Below are 22,825 nucleotides of genomic sequence, written 5' to 3' on the forward strand. Positions count from 1 at the left end.
TAAAACGTCTACAAAAAAAGATTGAAATAACTCGTGAGACCTGCCCTAGAGTATTGCTCAAATGTGTTGGCCCATACGAAATAGAACTAACAGGGGAAAATGGACGTACAAAAAGAGGTCATAAGTCATAGGTTTGTTGGTCGCATGGGAGAGTGTCTCGAAGATGCAAAAGAAATTGAATTGGACTCTTGAAGACTGATGGAAACTATCCTGACAAAAGCTGCTTCCAAAATTTCAAAAACCAGTTTAAATGAGGAATCTAGGAGTATACTACAACCCACTACGCCTCGTTCTCATAGCGATGGAGACGATAACATTAGGCGTATTGCAGCGTGCGCAGAGACATTTAAACACTATTTCTTCCCGTACTTCATGAGTAAATGGTAACTGCAAGAATCCCTAATAACTGGTGCAATGGGAAGTACCTTCTGCCATGCACTCCACAGTGGTTTGCAGAGTATGGTTGTAGATATCAATTTAGACAAACAAAGCAAAGCGGAATACACAGAGGATTCGGTAACGCCTACTATTACCTAGTGAAGTTAGCAGTGCCGTAAATAAAGTAATGCAAAAAAAATCGCATCTAAGAGTGCCAGGTTGAAGAGTCGTCTGTTTAATACGTAACAAATGGCCAACACACAGTGCCTAATTAAGAATGTCCAACAGGAATGGCGGGAGGGTAAATAAGCAAATATTCTAACTACCACGTCATACAGCACATGAAAATTTACCGGGAAAAGTACTGGAATCACTTTTCAATTGGGAAAACATGCGAGAGTGACTATGATCAATAGAAGGAGAATAACATGCAAATAAATAATTGTATTCTCTGATAATACAGATTAAACTTCGAAATGTAAGAATATATTATCTGGAGATCGAAAATACTTATTTAAATATTTCAGTATTGAATGAGATTCCGTTGCCCCCTGTATAATTCGGGCGAAGGGTTCGTTGAAGTAAGAGTAGATTACTAGTAATTACTGTTCTCGCTGAAGTGCCTAAGGAATCACATTTCCCGTGAAGTACCCATGAATTGGGCCAGAAGAAATCTGAAAATGCTATACAATAAAAAAATACTGTCCGCCACCTGCTACACACAGATTTCAGGACATAGATGTATTCCCTAGCAGCAATTTGCCCCTCCACGCCATGAAGCATATGACAGAAACCGTCACGTGACTCGCCGACAAATCATTACATACGCTATTTTAATCTCCATTAGGTTTACTGTTCATTTATTTGATAAATGAAGGACTGTATTGTACAATTAATGGTTTAGCCAGTTTTCAGTTTTAATTAACGTGAATAAATAGTCAGTTAAATTCTTGCTGCTATTTTCGCTCAATACAGACGTCAGGCCATTATATTGTGAACTGTGCTATAACGAAGCAGCCCAATTTAGATAAGCAGCCGTTTAGCCCTCACCATTCGCATTCCATCTTTTCGCGGAGTGAACGCGTAGTGCTGTGACAATGCCGAGTGGATCGCTGTTAAGACCTTTTGTGTTATTTTTATGACAAGTAACAACCACGGTTTTTTCTTTATAGCACATGCTGCAAAATAACAGCATTTCGACCAATTCTACGAGCTAGAAATCAAAGATATTCGCAAAGCAAAGCCGAATCTGGAAGCTTCGTGCTCATTTGCTAACATGTCTCCCAGATTATCTGATGGCTTACTGTCCGCAGTACTGGGGTAAACATAAGACCCTGTGTCTCCTCCGCAAGTGGAGACTGGCTTCTTACTTCTTCAATGATCAAACTGTTGAGGGCATTAGTCAAGGTATCCTCTCGCAGCAGAGACAGAAATTCATTTCTGGCAAAGACCGATATAAGATCGGTCAGGATTTCTGTAGGTAAAGGAAACAGCCTCTATTACTTACCTAGATTAGAGGCTGCGCACAAAACATTGCAATCCTGGGAGTGTGCCGTAACAGCAGCAGGCAAGTTATATCTGGTTAAACAAGCACCTGGAGCAGCCTTTCATTCTGCCCTGTCTGACAGAAGGTTTGCAAAACCACTTTCAGACAATTTCTCGACCTTAATAGCACGTAGCACGTGGAAAAAATGAATACATAAATCTTTTCGTGCGAGAGCTGATTTCTCATATTTTATCGCGGTGGTCATTTCTGCCTAAATAGTGGGAGTCAGCATAGCGGTTTGGCATTCTGAGAAGAAAGTTGCTCATTGGAGTTTCGTGAAAATATCTCGCTGCAAATAAAAAAGCTTTTGTTTTAATGACTGCCATCCCAACTCACATATCATATCCGTGATTCTCTCTCCGCTATTTCGCAATAATACAAACAGAGCTGCCCATCTTTGAACTTTTTCGGTGACCTCCGTTAGTATTATCTGATAAAGATCTTATAATGTGCAGTAATACTGCAGAAGGGAACGGACAAACGTAGCGTAGGCATTCTTTTCATAGAGTTGTTGCACTTTCAAATTACGAGTATTCTGGCAATAAAACACAGTCTTTGGCTCGCCTTGTCCATAACATTTTCTGTTTGATGATTCCAATTTAAATTGTCCTTTACTGTAGGCCCTTTAATTTTGTGTTATTTATAGTGTAACCGAAGCAGAACGAAATTTTTTTTAGTGGTTATGTGGAGGATATAGCACTTTTTATCGTTTGGGATCAATTAACACTATACGCATCATGCAGATTGTCTAAATCATTTTGCAAGTCATTTTGATCTTCTGAAGACTTTACTAGACGATAAGCGACAGCGTCATCTGCAAACAATCCAAACGGTTTGCTCAGATTGTCTCCTAAATCGTTTCTATAGATTAACAACAGCAGAAGGCTCATAACACTTTCTTGTGGAAGCCTCGACATCACTTACGTTTCACCGAATGACTTCCCGTCCATTAGCACAAGTGATCTTTCTGAAATCACGAGTCCAGCGTAACAACGGAGTGTGTTTTTAGCTTTGCTTTGCATCTTGTATTTTAATGTTGTTTTGTCTTTTTACAAATTATGGTAAACTCATCCTGGTACTCTCCCAACCACGCACGTACACTGCGGGCCGTGTGACACAGTGTGTTGTCCTGTTGGTAGTTATTATCGTTCCGAAGAAAAACAAACTGCGTAGAGCGGTGACATAGCTCCAAGGATAGACACATACTTACGTTGAGTCAATGTGTCTTCCAGAACGACAAATCATCTGTGGAATTCCACGAATACATTTCTCAGACCATAACGCACTCTCCTCCGGCCTGGAGCCTTCTGACGATTGTTGCACGGTGTTGGCGCTTTCAGATGTTTCAAATAGTTCGCGCCAAAGGCCATCTATCCAGTGGAGCATGAAGAGTGATTAGCCACTTGTCGCCAGTCACTGGTGTCCAGTTGCAATATGGCGTGCAAATTCCATCTCTCATCGCCGATGAATAGCAGTTTGGAAATTGGAAATTTGTGGCTAAGTCTTATGGGAGTGAAACCTGGTTTCACAGGACAGAGCGGATCAGGTTGTGGAAAGGGGCCATGGTCAATTACTGTTCGTTATACAGGAACACACACAACTTTATTGCTTAAACCAATGCACAGTTTCTCTTTAAAACAACAAAGATCAATTCACGGCGGAGGGCCCAAGTAACTTCTCCAGAATAAGTTTAAATGATTGCTTTTAAAACACTAGGATTTAGAGTAACTGCTAAAGGCCATATTAAGGAAAATTCAACTTAATTCTTCGGCTGAAAGCCCAATTAAAAAAAAATTACTTTACATAAATAAAGAGAGACTTTACAGATAAGCCTCTACACGGTACAACAGAAAAAAAATCTTAAAAAAAAAACTTGACGTATCTTATCTGCTGAAGGCCCAAGCAACTACTCACGAAAAATTAAAGACAACCTTAAGATAAATGTTTACAGAACACGGCTGAAGGCCATTTCAAGAATTCAAAATAATTAAAGAGAAACTGTAAGAGGTCCATAATTAGAGAACTTGTTGCTAGCGCACTCGAGCTGATGTAATTTCGATGTACTGCTCACGCGCTGCCTGCGACATGTAAGCTAGAAGAGAATCTGAGACCAAAGAGTAGTATTGACTGCAGTAAGAACTGTGTAGCAGTTCATATCGGTTGATACAGTAGTGTAATTCTATGATGACTAGCATAAGAGTTAATGTCCTTCACCTTCTGACCTAATTACTGCAATATCCGTTTATCCTGTCCATCCTCATGATCATGGAGCACTATATTGGTTTTTGCACTAAGTCTACGTTGCTGTAAGAGTATGGATTCTACAAGAACATGGTGTTGACATATCAAGCTGTCCACCACCTTGAACGATGGAGATGTTATTATGGTCCCACTGTTTGGTGTACCTAATGTACTTCCAAAATGATAACATTGAATATTAATACAACATTTCAGTGTCTTGGCTACACTGATAAATACTTCAGGGAAGAGAACTTCAGATTGTCTCACTTGGTGTTGTGCTTATGTAGAAAGATATGGACTTTCAGGGCAGCTACATGCAACCTACTGTGCTACAACCATGATGCAATCCTTCCCATTCCTTTCCTAGTTCCTGTAAAATAGTAAAGGCTTATACAGTGCATTTAAATTCTTGTAAAAAGATAAAAACTTTTATCGTGCTTGTGCACTCTATTTTGTTAATATATTTTGTACTCATTGTGTATATACTTTGTCATTTCTAAATATGTTTTGTATTCAGTGCGTGTGCACTCTATTTTTTTAATATATTTTGTTCTCATTGCGTATATATTTTGTCATTTCTGAATATGTTTTGTACTCAGTGCATGTGCACTTTATTTAATTTCTTAATATGTTCTGCACTTATCAATGATGTATATACTCTGTGATTGTAGCCTTAGTAAACTAAATAGATTATAGAAAAAATTGTTGCTCATGGCAAGTCCAATTGACTCACCATCGCTGCCAAATTTTTGCCCCCCAGTGGAGGACTATGTAAGAGGTCCATAATTAGAGAACTTGTTGCTAGCGCACTCGAGCTGATGTAATTTCGATGTACTGCTCACGCGCTGCCTGCGATATGTAAGCTAGAAGAGAATCTGAGACCAAAGAGTAGTATTGACTGCAGTAAGAACTGTGTAGCAGTAGGAGTTAGTTGTTGGAAGCGAGCAGTCTGGTCTGGTGTATCGTGTTGGCTGGGCCGGTCGTGTGCAGCGATGGCAGAGCCTGAGCGTTATAGGATAAGGTAAAAGCAGCCTCGCGCATATGTAGTATTGTTACATCAAGTCCCATGTAAATGTTTAAAAAAAATCTGTTAATAATAATCTTTCTCATAAAAAGTAACTTTTGACATTTATCGCAATTTAAGGAATTCACTAATTTCTCCAATCCTTGGTAATCCCGATTATTGAAAAGAAAAGTCAGCTCTTTCCTTTTTTATAAGACAAATCTATCGGCCAGCATTGCACTTAGCTGCGCCAGGAAAATTTCTTATAGGAGCAGATATATACGCGTTATCCGGCGACCTAATTAAGGTAAGATTTTTCAGCTTATTCAGAATGATGTATCAGGGCCATGACGCAGCATTGCTGACGTCCAAAATTTACCAGGTTAACTTGACTGTCAATTATTGAAAGGTTATAGGTTTGTCACATCGTATTATATTTTCACTGTTGGGTAGTTACGCTAAATGAGAATATTATTCTTATTATTTTATATTTTGTGGGGAGGTTACAAAACCTTACAAACAAAGACTTGCATGTTAAAACCACAGATTCTGAAACAAACGCAGCTGAAGGCCTAAATACAGAACAACAAAAATTTTGATTGAAACACGGATGGAGGCCTAATCTTAAGTTGTTATGAAGTTCGGCTGAAGGTCGTGTTCTAAACATAAAACATACAATATTAATACACAGCTGAAGGCCTGGCACAGTACCTGCGACCAAATGAAACGACAGTCACAAACAACAAACAGTGGTGCTCAGAAGTGTTCCAAGGGTCGGCCTGGGGAGGAAACTCTAACCACAGTTTACGTGAGACAGACAGCCAGGCGTAACACTAAACAATCGGGTTGCAGCCCGACCTACGAACGGCTGAGGAACCGCCCCACCGCCTAATCAATTCCCTGCTCCGTCGCAACCGACTAACCGCCTCCAGCACGCAGACATTATTATAGTAGCTGCTCAATCAAACCATACAAACTACACACGGTTCCACGAAGCACTTCCACAAACAACTCGAACAATACTAAAACGGTCACCCTGGAGGAATAACAAGGTAACACGAGCCGCGCACGGCTCAGGGACCAAACTGCTGAGGTCATCGGTCCCTAAGCTTAGACTCTACTTAATCTAACTTAAAGTAACTTACGCTAAGGACAACACAAACACTCATGCCCGAGGGAGGACTCGAACCTTCGACGGGGGCAGCCGCGCGAACCGTGACAAGGCGCCTGAGACGGCACGGCTAGCTGAAACCACATGTAAACAGTAATGAAATCCTAAACTCAGATTGGAATGTATACCGCAGAGACAGGCTGGACAGTGAAGGGGGAGGCGTGTTTATAGCGATAAGAAGTGCAATAGTATCGAAGGAAATTGACGGAGATTCGAATTCTGAAATTATTTGGGTGAAGGTCGCTGTTAAAGCAGCCTCAGACATGGTAATTGGATGTCTCTATAGGCCCCCGGGCTCAGCAGCTGTTGTGGCTCAGCACCTGAAGAATAATTTGGAAAATATTTCGAGTAGATTTCCCCACCATGTTATAGTTCTGGGTGGAGATTTTAATCTGCCGGATATAGACTGGGAGACTCAAACGTTCATAACGGGTGGCAGGGACAAAGAATCCAGTGAAATATTTTTAAGTGCTTTATCTGAAAACTACCTTGAGCAGTTAAACAGAGAACCGACTCGTGGCGATAACATATTAGACCTTCTGGTGACAAACAGACCCGAACTATTTGAATCAGTTAATGCAGAACAGGGAATCAGCGATCGTAAAGCGGTTACTGCATCGATGATTTCAGCCGTAAATAGAAATATTAAAAAAGGTAGGAAGATTTTTCTGTTTAGCAAAAGTGACAAAAAGCAGATTACAGAGTACCTGACGGCTCAACACAAAAGTTTTGTCTCAAGTACAGATAGTGTTGGAGGATCAGTGGACAAAGTTCAAAACCATCGTACAATATGCGTTAGATGAGTATGTGCCAAGCAAGATCGTAGAGGATGGGAAAGAGCCACCGTGGTACAACACCCGAGTTAGAAAACTGCTGCGGAAGCAAAGGGAACTTCACAGCAAACATAAACATAGCCAAAGCCTTTCAGACAAACGAAAATTACGCGAAGCGAAATGTAGTGTGAGGAGGGCTATGCGAGAGGCTTTCAATGAATTCGAAAGTAAAGTTCTATGTACTGACTTGGCAGAAAATCCTAAGAAATTTTGGTCCTATGTCAAAGCGGTAGGTGGATCAAAACCAAATGTCCAGACACTCTGTGACCAAAATGGTACTGAAACAGAGGATGACAGACTAAAGGCCGAAATACTAAATGTCTTCTTCCAAAGCTGTTTCACAGAGGAAGACTGCACTGTGCTTCCTTCTCTAGATTGTTGGACAGTTGACAAAATGGTAGATATCGAAATTGACGACAGAGGGATAGAGAAACAATTAAAACGCTCAAAAGAGGAAAGGCCGCTGGTCCTGATGGGATACCAGTTCGATTTTACACAGAGTACGCGAAGGAACTTGCCCCCCCTTCTTGCAGAAGTGTACCGCAGGTCTCTAGAAGAGCGAAGCGTTCCAAAGGATTGGAAAAGGGCACAGGTCATCCCCGTTTTTAAGAAGGGACGTCGAACAGATGTGCAGAAGTATAGACCTATATCTCTAACGTCGATCAGTTGTAGAATTTTGGAACACGTATTATGTTCGAGTATAATGTCTTTTCTGGAGACTAGAAATCTACTCTGTAGGAATCAGCATGGGTTTCGAAAAAGACGGTCGTGTGAAACCCAGCTCGCGCTATTCGTCCACGAGACTCAGAGGGCCTTAGACACGGGTTCACAGGTAGATGCCGTGTTTCTTGACTTCCGCAAGACGTTTGACACAGTTCCCCACAGTCGTTTAATGAACAAAGTAAGAGCATACGGACTATCAGATCAATTGTGTGGTTGGATTGAGGAGTTCCTAGATAACAGAACGCAGCATGTCATTCTCAATGGAGAGAAGTCTTCCGAAGTAAGAGTGATTTCAGGTGTGCCGCAGGGGAGTGTCATAGGACCGTTGCTATTCACAATATACATAAATGACCTGGTGGATGACATCGGAAGTTCACTGAGGCTTTTTGCAGATGATGCTGTGGTGTATCGAGACGTTGCAACAATGGAAAACTGTACTGAAATGCAGGAGGATCTGCAGCGAATTGACGCATGGTGCACGGAATGGCAATTGAATCTCAATGTAGACAAGTGTAATGTGCTGCGAATACATAGAAAGATAGGTCGCTTATCATTTAGCTACAAAATAGCAGGTGAGCAACTGGAAGCAGTTAATTCCATAAATTATCTGGGAGTACGCATTAGGAGTGATTTAAAATGGAATGATCATATAAAGTTGATCGTCGGTAAAGCAGATGCCAGACTGAGATTCATTGGAAGAATCCTAAGAAAATGCAATCCGACAACAAAGGAAATAGGTTACAGTACGCTTGTTCGCCCACTGCTTGAATACTGCTCAGCAGTGTGGGATCCGCACCAGATAGGGTTGATAGAAGAGATAGAGAAGATCCAACGGAGAGCAGCGCGCTTCGTTACAGGATCATTTAGTAATCGCGAAAGCGTTACGGAGATGATAGATAAACTCCAGTGGAAGACTCTGCAGGAGAGACGCTCAGTAGCCCGGTACGGGCTTTTGTTAAAGTTTCGAGAACACACCTTCACCGAAGAGTCAAGCAGTATATTGCTCCCTCCTACGTATATCTCGCGAAGAGACCATGAGGATAAAATCAGAGAGATTAGAGCCCACACAGAAGCATACCGACAATCCTTTTTTCCACGTACAATACGAGACTGGAATAGAAGGGAGAACCGATAGAGGTACTCAGGGTACCCTCCGCCACACAGCGTCAGGTGGCTTGCGGAGTATGGATGTAGATGTAGATGTAGACGGCTACCCAGCGCGGCCGAGTAGCAGTCACTATGGGTGCATGAACCAGGCGCATGATGCGGAGGCCCATGCTGGAAGGTCGTCGAGGAGACACTGGCGGTAGCCTCTTGGTTCATCTGGGCGGTCATTTGCTCAACAGTTGCTCTTCTATTTGCCCGTACACATCTCCGCAGCCGTTGTTCACCCCTGGCATCTATGGCCCATGGCGCAGCACAAGTTGTATCGGAGCTGGTTTTGGATGGCGCCATTTTGCCATGAACGGTATACTTTGACCCCGGCAGCGCGCCAACAGTTTACAAACTTAGCCGTTTCGGAAATGCTTTCCCCTTGGCCCCAAAGCCAATGGTCATACTCTTCTGGACGTCAGATAAATCGCTCCGTTCCCGCATTACGACTGCACTGTTTTCCGCATCCCTCCATACTCTCAACTGCTAGTGCTGCCAGTTGTGGTCTGTACACGTGGACGTCGAACACAGGTGGAGGTCACATTAATGTGACCACTGTGACAACTGTGCTAACCTTCGCATTCTCTCTTACATGGATGACTGAGTTATTTTAAATATACTGTGCAGCAATGCACTCTAGTTGTAGTACATACCATATGTTTACACTACCTGAGACGTGTTACCTAACGTACCCAAGGTTTCTGGGGAAAGTTCATTTTTTGGTCTTGTATATTCTGCAAATTTGGTGCATTTAAGAAAGCTTACAAGTAGTAAACCTCTTTCTAACGGTGGAGATGCTTGCCTAACAATCGCAATCCATAATTTGGATTATAATTTGCGATCAAAACAAAACTTGGATTGAACAATCACATCGTGCATTTTACAACCTGACTGAATCAATAACAACAAACGGCGCTGATGATCTCACCATTTAGCGCCCTGTACCACCAATCGTCATGATCTCCGTCATCATCAATGACATTAAAATGTTGCCGGGTGAGAATACCTGGAGAGCCTTTGGAATGGGAGCGTTGTCCTTGAGCCAGGAGAATCGTATGGGTAGGTCACCAGAGGACACGGTGCAACTGATCTGGGTCCTGCCGCCCTCACGGAGGTTGGTCGGGAAGAAGAACGGCGTCACCACAGGCGGGCCTGAAACACAGCAACAGTAGGTCAAAGCAATGGAAACGTACGCGGCCTCATAGAAATGTATAGGTCATCATAAATTATTGGGCGATTAGTTGGCAGTTGATGTGTGTCTGGAGAGCTCACGGGTTAGCCCGAGCGGATGAACTCGCTAGCCAAGTGTATTACAGACATGCAGTCTCCCCAGTCATGGAATGCAGGATCGACATCGTACTCTTGTTGCGCATACATGTCAAGGAGATAATGAACAATGCGGCACTAGTGAAAGGATCTTACAAAATCTTCAACTGGTCAGAACATGAAGTTTGCACATTTCTACTGAAATCAAGAAATTAAATTTAGGAAAGAATTACTTTTTCTGTGGAAAATCAAAGCATGGCAGAACAGCAATGAATGTTGTTTATCTACTACTCGATTTTGCAATATGTGAATCGTCCCCTTAGAAAAATTAATGAACGACTGTGCTGATAAACATCTTATCATATTTGATTTTCAAACAGCCGAGCAAAACTGAACGTACTCAGACATTCACTAAAGTGACACACAATATTTTTAGGGCTACGCAATCTGACTTTCAGTAATCTCTACAAAAGAATGGCCCTGACTAACAATAACCTAAACCTTTCATGAATTCATTCCTCACAAAAATCTTCGTTTCTCGAACTACTGCAATACAGCGAGCGCCAATACTGCCAGCTAAATAAAAGATTCTAACTACTGAAGGCATAGTTAGCAAATGAAAGATTTTGATAGAGAACAAACAATGTATTTACCTTAATAGTGGTTCAAATGGTTCAAATGGCTCTGAGCACTGTGGGACTTAACATCTGTGGTCATCAGTCCCCTAGGACTTAGAACTACTTAAACCTAACTAACGTAAGGACAGCACACACATCCATGCCCTAGGCAGTATTCGAACCTGCGACCGTAGCAGTCGCGCGGTTCCGGACTGAGCGCCTAGAACCGCTAGACCACCGCGGCCGGCTTAATGGTGTTCGAAAGTCATATATATCAGTTCATGACATCCAGTCTTACAAATTTACTGTCTCTGATGGACACACATCCAGATCATCCGCTCTCAAAACTCCGCCATCTCTCTCCCCACATCCACCAATGCTGGCGGCTCACCTCCAACTGCGCAACGCTACGCGCTGTTAACAGCCAACAGCCCAATACTACAACAGCGAATTCCAACAATGCCACCCAGCCACAGACTGCACACAGCACAGCCAGCGATTTTCATACAGAGCGCTACGTTGCGTTACCAGCATAAAACCTAAACAGACTACTTACACTTTTTCTGTGGAAAATCAAAGCATGGCAGAACAGCAGAACAGCAATGAATGTTGTGAATGTATTACCTGATTTGCAATATGTAGAAGTCAAGATGAGTAGTCAAACAGGGGTACACCCTCAGGACAAATTTTGCAGAACACTAAACGAGAGGGGAGATTGAGTGACACTCCACTTCCTTTTTTGTAGTTGATCTTCTCTTACTTCTTGTTATTTCAGTATTTCTCTAGTTTACTCTCACTCGGTGGAACATTCCATTAAACAGCGCCTCTTATTCTTCATTTTCACTGAGAATAGCAACGTCATCAGAGAATCTCATGCTGATCATGAAGCTGACTAAGTGCTCAAGGAAGCCAAACAGCTAAGCTCATCTGTCTCATTTACATGCCTCAAGACAGAAGCACTACCAGATCTGTCTGCGTATAGAGCAAAATCTCTGTGCAAGTGTGCGAAAGTGTTCTAAATGGTGGTGTAGCGTATTTCTGAGAAGGAGCATAGGAACCAGCCCGGTATTCACCCAGTGGGATGGGAAAAACACCTAGTAAGCACGTTCAGGCTGCACGGCACTCTTAGCCCTCGCTGTTAATCCGCCGGTCGAATTCGATGCGGGGCTGGCATACTTCCCCGTCCCGGACGCGGTGGTGTTAACACGGGCGATTGCCGAGGAATATCATTATTGATGTTCTTTAGTCCTGAATTTTAATGTCACTTTCGCACCTTCCCTCAGCTTCAATCACGTCTATTGAAATTCCATCATCTCCTGAGTACTCTCCTCGTTTCAGATCTTCAATAACTTTATACATTTTTAAAGTAGTTTTTAGTGTAATACATTATTTTCACTAGAGTGAAACTGAAGGTAATTTACTACATCTTCTTAGAGAGAGTATGTCAAGTACGGTGTTACATCATTTCGTAATTAATCTTAAACGTAATAGTATAGCTGCAGCTAGAAATTCGGAGATGAACACTGTATAATTGTACAACAATTGTCAGCATCCAGAAACATCTGTCCACTCATGCATCCATGTTGTTGTGGTCTTTCGTCCTGAGACTGGTTTGTTGCACCTCTCCATGCTACTCTATCCTGTGCAAGCTGCACCATCTCCCAGTACGTACTGCAGCCTACATCCTTCTGAATCTGCTTAGTGTATTCATCTCTTGGTCTCCCTCTACGATTTTTACCCTCCACGCTGCCCTCCAATGCTAAATTGGTGATCCCTTGATGCCTCAGAACATGTCCTTTTTAACCGATCCCTTCTTCAAGTCAAGTTGTGCCACAAACTCCTCTTCTCCCCAATTCTATTCAGTACCTCCTCATTAGTTATATGATCTACCCATCTAATCTTCAGCATTCTTCTGTAGCACCACATTTCGAATGCTTCTATTCTATTCTTGTCCAAACTACTTATCGTCCATGTTTCACTTCCATACATGGCTACACTCCATACAAATACTTTCAGAAATGACTTCCTGACATTTAAATCTATACTCAATGTTAACAAATTTCTCTTCTTCAGAAACGCTTTTTTCGCCACTGCCAGTCTACATTGTAAATCCTCTCTACTTCGACCATTATCAATTATTTTGCTTCCCAAATAGCAAAACTCCTTTACTACTTTAAGTGTGTCATTTCCTAATCTAATTCCCTCAGCATCGCCCGAGTTAACTCCACTACATATCCATAGTACTACAAAAAGGATGTGTTTGAAGCCTGTACGGTTGTCAATAGGACATTTACACTTATAAGCCAAAATTTTATGACCTCCTGTTTACTTTGTTTTCAATGCAGTCCGCGCAGTCAAAGCAAGGTACACAGGGCGAATGTGAATAGATAATAAAACGAAAACGAGAGAATACCGTGTGTCAGTGCAGTGAAGTGTGCTAAAAATTGGACGTCTGTTTATGGAAGAACCCTTGGAAATAGTGTAGAAGCCAAGAAACTGACCACTGAGGATGCTTTCAATAAGGAAAACGCGTCTGGTCTATGTAAGACTTCATTCAAGTCAACGTAGTTCTCTAGTTAGGGAACGGTATTGGGGAAGAGATGCAGGAATCCTGCATCGCTGCTCTTCACAAGTTCCTGCTAGAGAAGGTTTGTTGCCTCTATCTGACTGTTTATGAAGTCTCATGCGTGTATCAGTGTCGTGTGGATGACTGATTAGTTCTTATACAGTACAGTGTTCGGTTCATATTGTTATGGATAAAGGGAAGGGAGAGGAAGCTCTGTTCAGGTACAAAGCGTGCTCCTATCGAATAATAAAGGGGCCGCCGAACTTCACGTTTCCATCCTACGGACGGATCCCGTCACCAATGTCAGACGCCCGCACTTCGTGAGACACTGTGAAGAGGTTTATAAGTGGCACAAAGACTGGTGATCAGGAATCTTACGGCACCACCTCTCATTCCCTAACCCGCCAAATACGACAGTGTTATATAACTCTCATAAAGAGGAATCAAAAAGAAAGGAACTGGACGCTGCAAAATGAAAATCGCTGAAAGGATCGTAATGTCGTTGGCTGCAGAATAAGGTGCGATCCTTATAAGACCGCCGATGCCACGAGATCGCTGTTGGATGGAGACAGGCGTATACCGATATAACGACGGACTGAGCACGTGTACGCATCGACCATCCACTGCAGTCACTCGTGCTGAACAGAAAAGTTAAATGGAGGCTTCAAAAGAAGAGCAAATGGGAGTTGTACATTTCCTGACAGTAAAAGGACTGCAGAGAATAGAGATTCATCGAAGAATATCTCAAGTGAACGGAGAGCAGTGCATGTCTGTTGCAAATGTCAAGGTGTGTCGCAAGTGATTCAGGGAAAGGCATACGAGGGGCATTTGGGAACTCCGTGCAAAGTCCCAGAGGTGGCACCACCGGCGCGTATCGAGGTGATGTTTAGTTAGTAGCATTTTTGGAAAGAACGCGTGTCAAGTTTCAACCATATTGGTCTATTTCTTTGTGGTTGGCATTCGTGTAAATCAAGGAAGTCCAGTGATTGTCAAAAAATGGACGAAAAAGAATTTCCTGTGGTGATTAAACATTACTTTATGACAGGCAAAACGCCTCAGGAAACTAAAGAGAAGCTTCATAAATATTACGGTGACTCTGCACCTTCGATCAGAATAGTTTATAAGTGGTTTCAAAATTTTTGGTAATGGTGAACGTTCTGGACGCCCTGTGGAGGTTACGATTCCAGAAATCATTGATAAAATCCATGATATGGTGATGGATGACAGAAGAGTCAAGGTGCATGAGATTGCTAATGCTGTGGGCATCTCGAGTGAATGGGTACATAATATTTTGCATAAACATCTGGACATGAGAAAGCTATCCGCAAGATGGGTTCCGTGATTGCTCACGCTTGACCAAAAACGGAATCGTGTGAAGTGTTGCAAGGATGGTTTGCTGCTGTTCAGAGAGAATCCGCTGGACTTTAAGCGTCGTTCCGTCACTGTGGATGAAACATGGGTACATTATTATACTACAGAGACCAAACAACAATGTAAACAATGTTACCAAAGGAGAATCTGCACCAAAAAAGGCGAAGACCATTCCTTCGGCCGGAAAGGTTATGGCGAATGACTTTTGGGATTCGCAAGGGATAATCCTCATCGACTATCTGTAAAAGAGTGAAAATATTACAGGTGCATATTATAATCGCTATTGGACCGTTTGAAAACCGAGCTGCAAGAGAAACGCCGGTGATTGGGCCACAAAAAAGTCCTTTTCCATCACGACAATGCACCAGCACACACCTCAGCAGTTGTGGTCGCAAAATTAACGGAAATAGGATTCCAATTCGTTTCACATCCCCCCCCCCCCCCCACCCTATTCTCCAGACTTGGCTCCCCCGGACTACTATTTGTTCCCCAATTTGAAGAACTGGCGGTGGGACAAAGATTTTGTTCAAACGAGGAGGTGATTGCAGCAACTAATAGCTATTTTGCACACTTGGACAATTCCTATTATTCGGAGGGGATCAACAAATTAAAACAGCGTTGGACTACGTGTTTAACTGTAAAAGGAGACTACATCGAAAATTAAAAAAGGTTTACTCCAAACACGTAAGTAGTTTTTATTTTTGCATGGGCTTTTCAAACGCCTCTCGTATGTCGGTGGTCGCTGATGTATGGTCCGGAATGCCACATCCCATTACAGATGACATTGTCCGGCAGGGGAGAGGGGGACCCTCATTATTGAAGACAGGCGAGTTACGGTAACAGCCATTGTCGCAGAAATCGGATAGCCAGTATTAATGTCAAACTGAAATTTCGCAAAGTGTGAGCCCAATGAGTGCTTCACAGTCTTCACCTAACACAGGAAGCATATCTGTCTTGAACTTATGCAGCGCTGTGCCAAGGAAGGGAATGAGTTCGTGTCACGAGTCGCCACTGGAGACGAGACCCGAGTCAAAACACCAGGCACTGGAAGCACGCAGGGTCGCTGCCACTCAAAAAATCCAGAGCCGTATAAATGGAGCGCGAAAGTTTATGTTCACATTCTTCTTTGACCGGAAGGCCATGTTTTTGCAGAACTTCTGCAGCACGGGATAACGATGAATGCACAGTGATACAGACTTTGACCACCCTCTCGAAAGCGATCAAATCGAAACGATCGGGGCAGCTCACCCATTGGGTCATTCTGCTTCACGATAATTCAAGATCGCTTAAAGCAAAGGAGCTCTTGCAGACATTGAAATGGAACGTTCTCAGTCCGGTCAAGTCTCACCAAAGAAGACTCTGAGAGGCAAACGATTCACCTCGGGCGAGGTTCAGAACTGGTCCACAAAGCAGCCTCAGCAATTTTACGAGACAACCTTGCACCGTGTTGTGTCGCAGTGGGACAAGTGCCTCAACTGTGCTAGGAAACCTTTAAAATAATAGTACAAGCTTCTGTTCACGGGCCTCCAGCTTGCTATTTTTTATTTACTAATTTATTTTTTGGCTGCTCCTCGTACATTTAAAACTGCATCTGCAGAAGGGAGGCTTCTAATGATAACATAAACATTGAACAATTTGTTATTTACAAGGTGCGACCAAAAAGTTTGTTTGAGGGCGTTCGTGCGGCTTACGTGCAACTTAGTGCGACATGTAAGAAGTGAGTTAGTGTGGCATTTGTGCCTATCAAAATGCGTACTTTAAAAATGTCAGAGTGAACTACGGCGACCTTATTACACAATGCTTTGGAACAGGACCAACATTTTGTCATTCATTTCTTGGAGGAGAAATGCGTACTATCACGTTTCCGACTTTGATAAAGGTCGGATTGTAGCCTATCACGATTGCGGTTTTTCGTATCGCGACTTGCTGCTCGTGTTGGTCGAGATCCAATGAATGTTAGCAGAATATGGAATCGGTGGGTTCAGGAGGGGTAATACGGAACGCCGTGCTGGATCCCAACGGCATCGCATCACTAGCAGTCGAGATGACTGGCATCTTATCTGCATGGCTGTAATGGATATTGCAGCCACGTCTCGATCCCTGAGTAAACAGATGGGGACGTTTGCAAGATAACAACCATCTGCACGAACAGTCCGACGACGTTTGCAGCAGCATGGACTATCAACTCGGAGACCGTGGCTGCGGTTGCCCTTGACAGGAGCGCCTGCGATAGTGAATTCAACGACGAACCTGGGTGCACGAATGGCAAAACGTCATTTTTTCGGATGAATCCAGGTTCTGTTTACAGCATCATGATGGTCGCATCTATGTCTGGCGACATCGCGGTGAACGCACATTGGAAGCGTGTATTCGTCATCGCCGTACTGGCGTATCACCCTGCGTGATGGTATGGGGTGCCATTGGTTACACGTGTCGGTCACCTCTTGTTTTCATTAACGGCACTTTGCACAGTGGACATTACATTTCAGATGTTTTACGACCCGTGGCTCTACCCCCCATTCGATCCCTGCGAAACCCTACATTTCAGCAGGATAATGGACGACCTCATGTTGAAGGTCCTGTAGGGCCTTTCTGGATACAGAAAATGTTCGACTCTGCCGTGGCCAGCACAGTCACCAACTGAAAACGTCTGGTTAATTGTGGCCGAACAACTGGCTCGTCACAATACGCCAGTTACTACTCGTGAAGAACTGTGGTATCGTGTTGAAGCATCATGGGCAGCTGTACCTGTACACGCCATCCAAGCTCTGTTTGACTCAATGCTCAGGCCTGTCAGGGCAGTTATTACGGCCAGTGGTTGTCCTGGGTACTGATTTCTCAGGATCTAAGCACCCAAATCGCATGAAAATGTTACCACATATCAGTTCTAGTATAATATATTTGTCCAATGCATACCCGTCTATCTTCTGCATTTCTGCTTGGTGTAGCAATTTTAATTGCAAGTAGTGTATATTCCTGATCTCTTCCCATGCGACTGACACGCCTTCAGTTTCTTAGAAGAGCCCTTGAGCGGTCGACGATTCCTGTCGGACCGGGAGGTGCAGCAATCAGTTACAGACTTCTTCACGCAGGAGAACATGGTGTTTCATGAAACAGGTATCTTCAACCTGGTCCGTCGGTGGGAAGATTGCCTCAATGCTCATGGCGATTTTCCCTGACTGACGTACCGATTCTGGACCGTACGGCATTCAAACTGAAACTTTTTGATCGCCTCTTGTAGTTAAATGCTCACAGTCGTCTGGAAACCACAAAGATTGCCATGCACAGCAAATTTTGCCATGGAAACAGCTGTGTTCACACGTTGAAAGCCTTGTACATAAGGACCTGATTTGTTACAAGGAGGTATTAACCGTAGGAGAGTGAACATTCATCTTAGTGCCTCTGATCTGTTTTAAATGTGCCACTGCGATACTAATATCTACCTGTATGTTGTGACTACGCAACAATGTTAACTATACAGTACATGTATAATTCACAAATCAAAAAATGTTTTGCATTAGCGCGGTTCCCAGAGCTCCTGAAGATAGATGATTGCTGCGCATATTGTATCACAGACAGAGTCACTTTGACCGTTCAGAGATGTCACAAAACCCGCCCAAAGATGTATACAACCGTGCATGAGCAGCGCCTAGTAGACGGAGGGGGTCCGTCAACATATCAGCTCCAGTCATTCCACCAAGAAGGAGGTACACGGCTCGTGTTGTCTGTAGTTCAACCATGCCTAGAAGGTCAATACCGCGGTTCGACTGCGTCCGCATTTTTACTTTCTGCCAGGAAGAACTCTCAACAAGTGAAGTGTCCAGGCATCTCGGAGTGAACCAAAACGGTGTTGTTCTGACATGGAGGAGATACAGAGAGACAGGAACTGTCGATGTCATGCCTTGCTATTACTGTAGTGGATGACCGCTACCTAGGGATTATGGCTCGGAGGAACCCTGACAGCAACGCCACCATGTTGAATAATGCTTTTCGTGCAGCCACAGGACGTCGTGTTACGATTCAAACGGTGCGCAGCAGGCTGCATGATGCCCAACTTCACTCCCGACGTCCACGGCGAGGTCCATCTTTGTAACCACGACACCGTGCGGCGCGATACTTATCGACCCAACGACATGCCGAATGGGCCGCTCAGGATTGACATCTCCTTCCCTTCACCGACGAGTGTCGCATATGCCTTCAAACAGACAATCGTCGGAGACGTGTCTGGAGGCAAACCGGTCAGGCTGAACGCCTTAGACATACCATCCAACGAGTGCAGCAAGGTGGGTTTCCTGCTGTTTTGGGGTGGCTTTATCTGGGGCCGATGTACACCGCTGGTGGCCACGGAAGCCGCCGTAACGGCTGTACCATACGTGAATGCCATCCTCCGAGCGATAGTGTAACCATATCGACAGCATATCGGCGAGGCAGTCGTCATCATGGATGACAATTCGCGCCTCCATCGTCCACATGACTTCCTTCAGGATACCGACATCGCTCGACTAGAGTGGCCAACAAGTTCTCCAAGCATAAACCCTATCTAACATGCCTGGGGTAGATTGAAAAGGGCTGTTTATGGATGACGTGACCCAACAACCACTCTGAGGGATCTACGCCGAATCGCCGTTGAGGAGTGGGATAATATGTACCAACAGTACCTTGATGAACTTGGGGGTAATATGTCACGACGAATAGAGGCATGCATCAGTGCAAGAGTATGTGCTACTGGGTATTAGCGGTACCGTTGTGTACAGCAATCTGGACCACCATCTCTGAAGGTCTCGCTGTATGGTGGTACAACATGCAATGTGTGGTTTTCATGAGCAATGAAAGGGTGAAAATGATGTTTATGTTGATCTCTGTTCCAATTTACTGTACAGGTTCAGGATCTCTCGGCACCCAGGTGGTGCAAAACATTTTTTGATGTGTATAGTAACTGATCAGGATTGTACTCCCATTCATCTATTTTAATGATCAGACGTGTCTGTAGTACAGATATGCTCACATGAAAAAATTATCGATGTTTGAATGTTGGACGTGTAATTCAACACTTCTGTTGTAATCAGTAATCGGCAGATCACAGCAGGTTGTCAAGGAAGTTTCCTCATCACATCCGTTTGTACACAGAGCATCTGACGGCAAAATCTACTCTGTAACCAGACAAGTAGAAGAAAATTGTCAGCGATACCACCTGGTACACAATCATTGCACCTGGAGCTAGATGAACCTCAAGGAGGCACAAAATTGGTTAGCATTCCAACATCGAGATCAAAATTACAAACTTTATATTTACGTAGCATGAGCTAGCAGGATGGATGTAGTAATATTTGCACTATCAAGTACCGTTCACATGAATAGTCAAAAGCTTAATCTGATTGTCGTATTTTACTTAGATGGAGTACCTTCCTGTAATGCTCAAAGACAGTAGCGGCTCTTTCAAGCCAAAAATATCAGTTCTATGTATTCAGATCCTAAAATTTTAAAATGGAGGTTTTGTTGGATGTACATAATTAAATATGAGTCCCCATTCAATTCTTTACTCATATATTAACAATTGTTTTCCTTAATTATCATTAGTAGTTGCAAATGAGTGAAACAATCAAAAATCATTACGAAAATCGTGCGATAAGTTATGTATTCCATGTCATTTTGCCATATTCGTTTTCTGAGATAAATTCGTCGTGAAACACCGAAAATTGAGTTACTGGTCACGATTTATACAAACTGGGCATTAATCAATATCTAATGGATAGCTGGGGAAGTATGAACGTTTTTAATATATATTTCGTTACCTCATTTGACGTCACAGTGAAGTTTAAAAGACAGAGATTTTCATGTTGTTGAAAAATTATATATCAAATAAACTGCATGTGATGGTTAGCAATGAGTGGATGTTCCATCGCAGTATCAGTTTGAAGCTAATTATTTCAATGATTAGTTTTTTAAGTCCTCCAACTAATGTATCCTTTTTTTATTGTTGAGAAAATAGAGAGATATCGTCAAGAGAGCCTCAAAGAGAATTTGAATTATTGGACATATCAACGAAAGTTGAACTGAGTATTATTTTCATGTCAGCGACAACAGCAACCGTTACAAATTGTCTCGAATGTAAAACAGCCCACAGTTGCACTAAATTACGTTTATTTTAAACCTTGACCGTGGTTTCTGCTATAATAATATACCCTTCCTCCTTGGCCCAGTATAACAGAGGTGGTGGCGGAGGACATACGGTGCCATTTGTAATTCCACTTATGTTCGAAACAGACTTATGTCTGTTGAAGTTATTGTATTGGTCTTGACGCAGCTGCTGGACTAAGATATTTCTCATTTGTCAGTGTGTATGACTTCTGAAGAAGGCTATATTATTATAGCAGAAACCATGGTCAAGGTTTAAAATAAAAGTAATTTAGTGCAACTGTGGGCTGTTTTTCATTCGAGAATCTAGTATCTTTGTCGAATTGCAGTCCGGATCCGCAATAACTTAGATTCTTATCTGTAATGACAAAACAGCACTTTAACTGTAGATATACTGACTGAGTTGTGAATTTTAGCCGTGTTTTCGAAATTCGCATCAACTCTTTGGCGTCGTAATCTACTGTATTGTCACCCCTGCAGCCTTCAGTTGCGAGCAGAAGTTGGCAGCACTCACTGGTGACGGAGAGCAGGACTTCCCCGCGTGCAACGTCTCCGCTGGCGCCTCTCACTTTGCAGACGTAGGCGCCGGCGTCAGCAGCGGCATCTACGCGCAACAGCCGCAGCGAGGCGCCACCGTCGCGCAGCTCGTGTCGCAGGTCAGCCGCTAGAGGGCTGCCACGTCGCTCCCAGGAGACGCCGCTGATTGGGTAGCCAGCGTACGGGCAACGTAGCGTCACCTGTCCAGACTCCACGGCTCGCACCGGGCCCGCGGAAGGGCGAACGTAAGGAGGACCTACAGACATTACAAATGTTTGATTAACAGTGTACCATAGGACTAAAAGGTAAAGGTGTCATCCACTCGAAGGTTGGTTTGAACAGTATAGTGCTTCACCAGATATGGTCCTATATGGGTGGTTTGCCTTTACCCCCACCCCCTCCCTCCGCCCCCTCCACCGCCGAAGCCTGAACAGACTTACCAAGCCAGTAATAATACGGCTTACTGTTTAACATGAACGGTGCAACTAGGCACTTTTCGCAGTAACAATCATTGCCAGAGGCGAAGGAAGTGATAAGTAACAGAATGATAGGGAATCGACCTCATTACCGTTGCAAGTGTAGTCTACTAACTTTCTAAACATTTAAAAATTTTATATAATATACTGGCTCCATGATGAATGGAAAATACACTGTTTCATTGTTTGCATGAGTTCAAAAATGGTTCAAATGGCTCTGAGCACTATGGGACTTAACATCCAAGGTCATCAGTCACGCCGGCCGCGGTGGTCTCGAGGTTCTAGGCGCGCAGTCCGGAACCGCGCGACTGCTACGGTCGCAGGTTCGAATCCTGCCTCGGGCATGGATGTGTGTGATGTCCTTAGGTTAGTTAGGTTTAATTAGTTCTAAGTTCTAGGCGACTGATGACCACAGATGTTAAGTCGCATAGTGCTCAGAGCCATTTGAACCATTTGCACCATCATCAGTCCCCTAGAACTTAGAACTACTTAAACCTAACTAACCTAAGGACATCACACGCATCCATGCCTGAGGCAGGATTCGAACCTGCCACCGCAGCGGTCGCGTGGTTCGGAAATGAAGCGCCCAGAACCGCTCGGCAACCAGCGGCCGGCGCATGAGTTGAAAACTTTGTGATATGTCCATGTCATTTTACTTCTTGTACAATATTACCATGTAATTCATGCTCATTCCCATGAGCACTGAGTTCTTTCCTCTGCATCAGGTATTTTCCTTCTTTCAGTTTTCCTCGTTTCAGATCGATCCTGTGCTATCACATTATTACGTTACTACGTAAGATCAGAGACTTT

General features: G+C 43.4%; 1 protein-coding gene across 1 annotated transcript in view; it reads right to left on the reverse strand.

Annotated features, from left to right (window-relative positions):
* LOC126288932 (Down syndrome cell adhesion molecule-like protein Dscam2) overlaps positions 1–22,825 on the reverse strand; it is a 412,211-nt gene that overhangs the window by 201,115 nt on the left and 188,271 nt on the right. The window contains exons 6-7 of the mRNA XM_049984899.1: positions 21,517–21,795; positions 10,054–10,199 (exon numbers count right to left, since the gene is read on the reverse strand). Of these exons, the coding sequence (XP_049840856.1) occupies positions 10,054–10,199; positions 21,517–21,795 (425 nt within the window). The remainder of the gene's footprint in view (positions 1–10,053; positions 10,200–21,516; positions 21,796–22,825) is intronic.

This window comes from Schistocerca gregaria, chromosome 1, assembly GCF_023897955.1.
Source record: "Schistocerca gregaria isolate iqSchGreg1 chromosome 1, iqSchGreg1.2, whole genome shotgun sequence".
Lineage (NCBI taxonomy): Eukaryota > Metazoa > Arthropoda > Insecta > Orthoptera > Acrididae > Schistocerca > Schistocerca gregaria.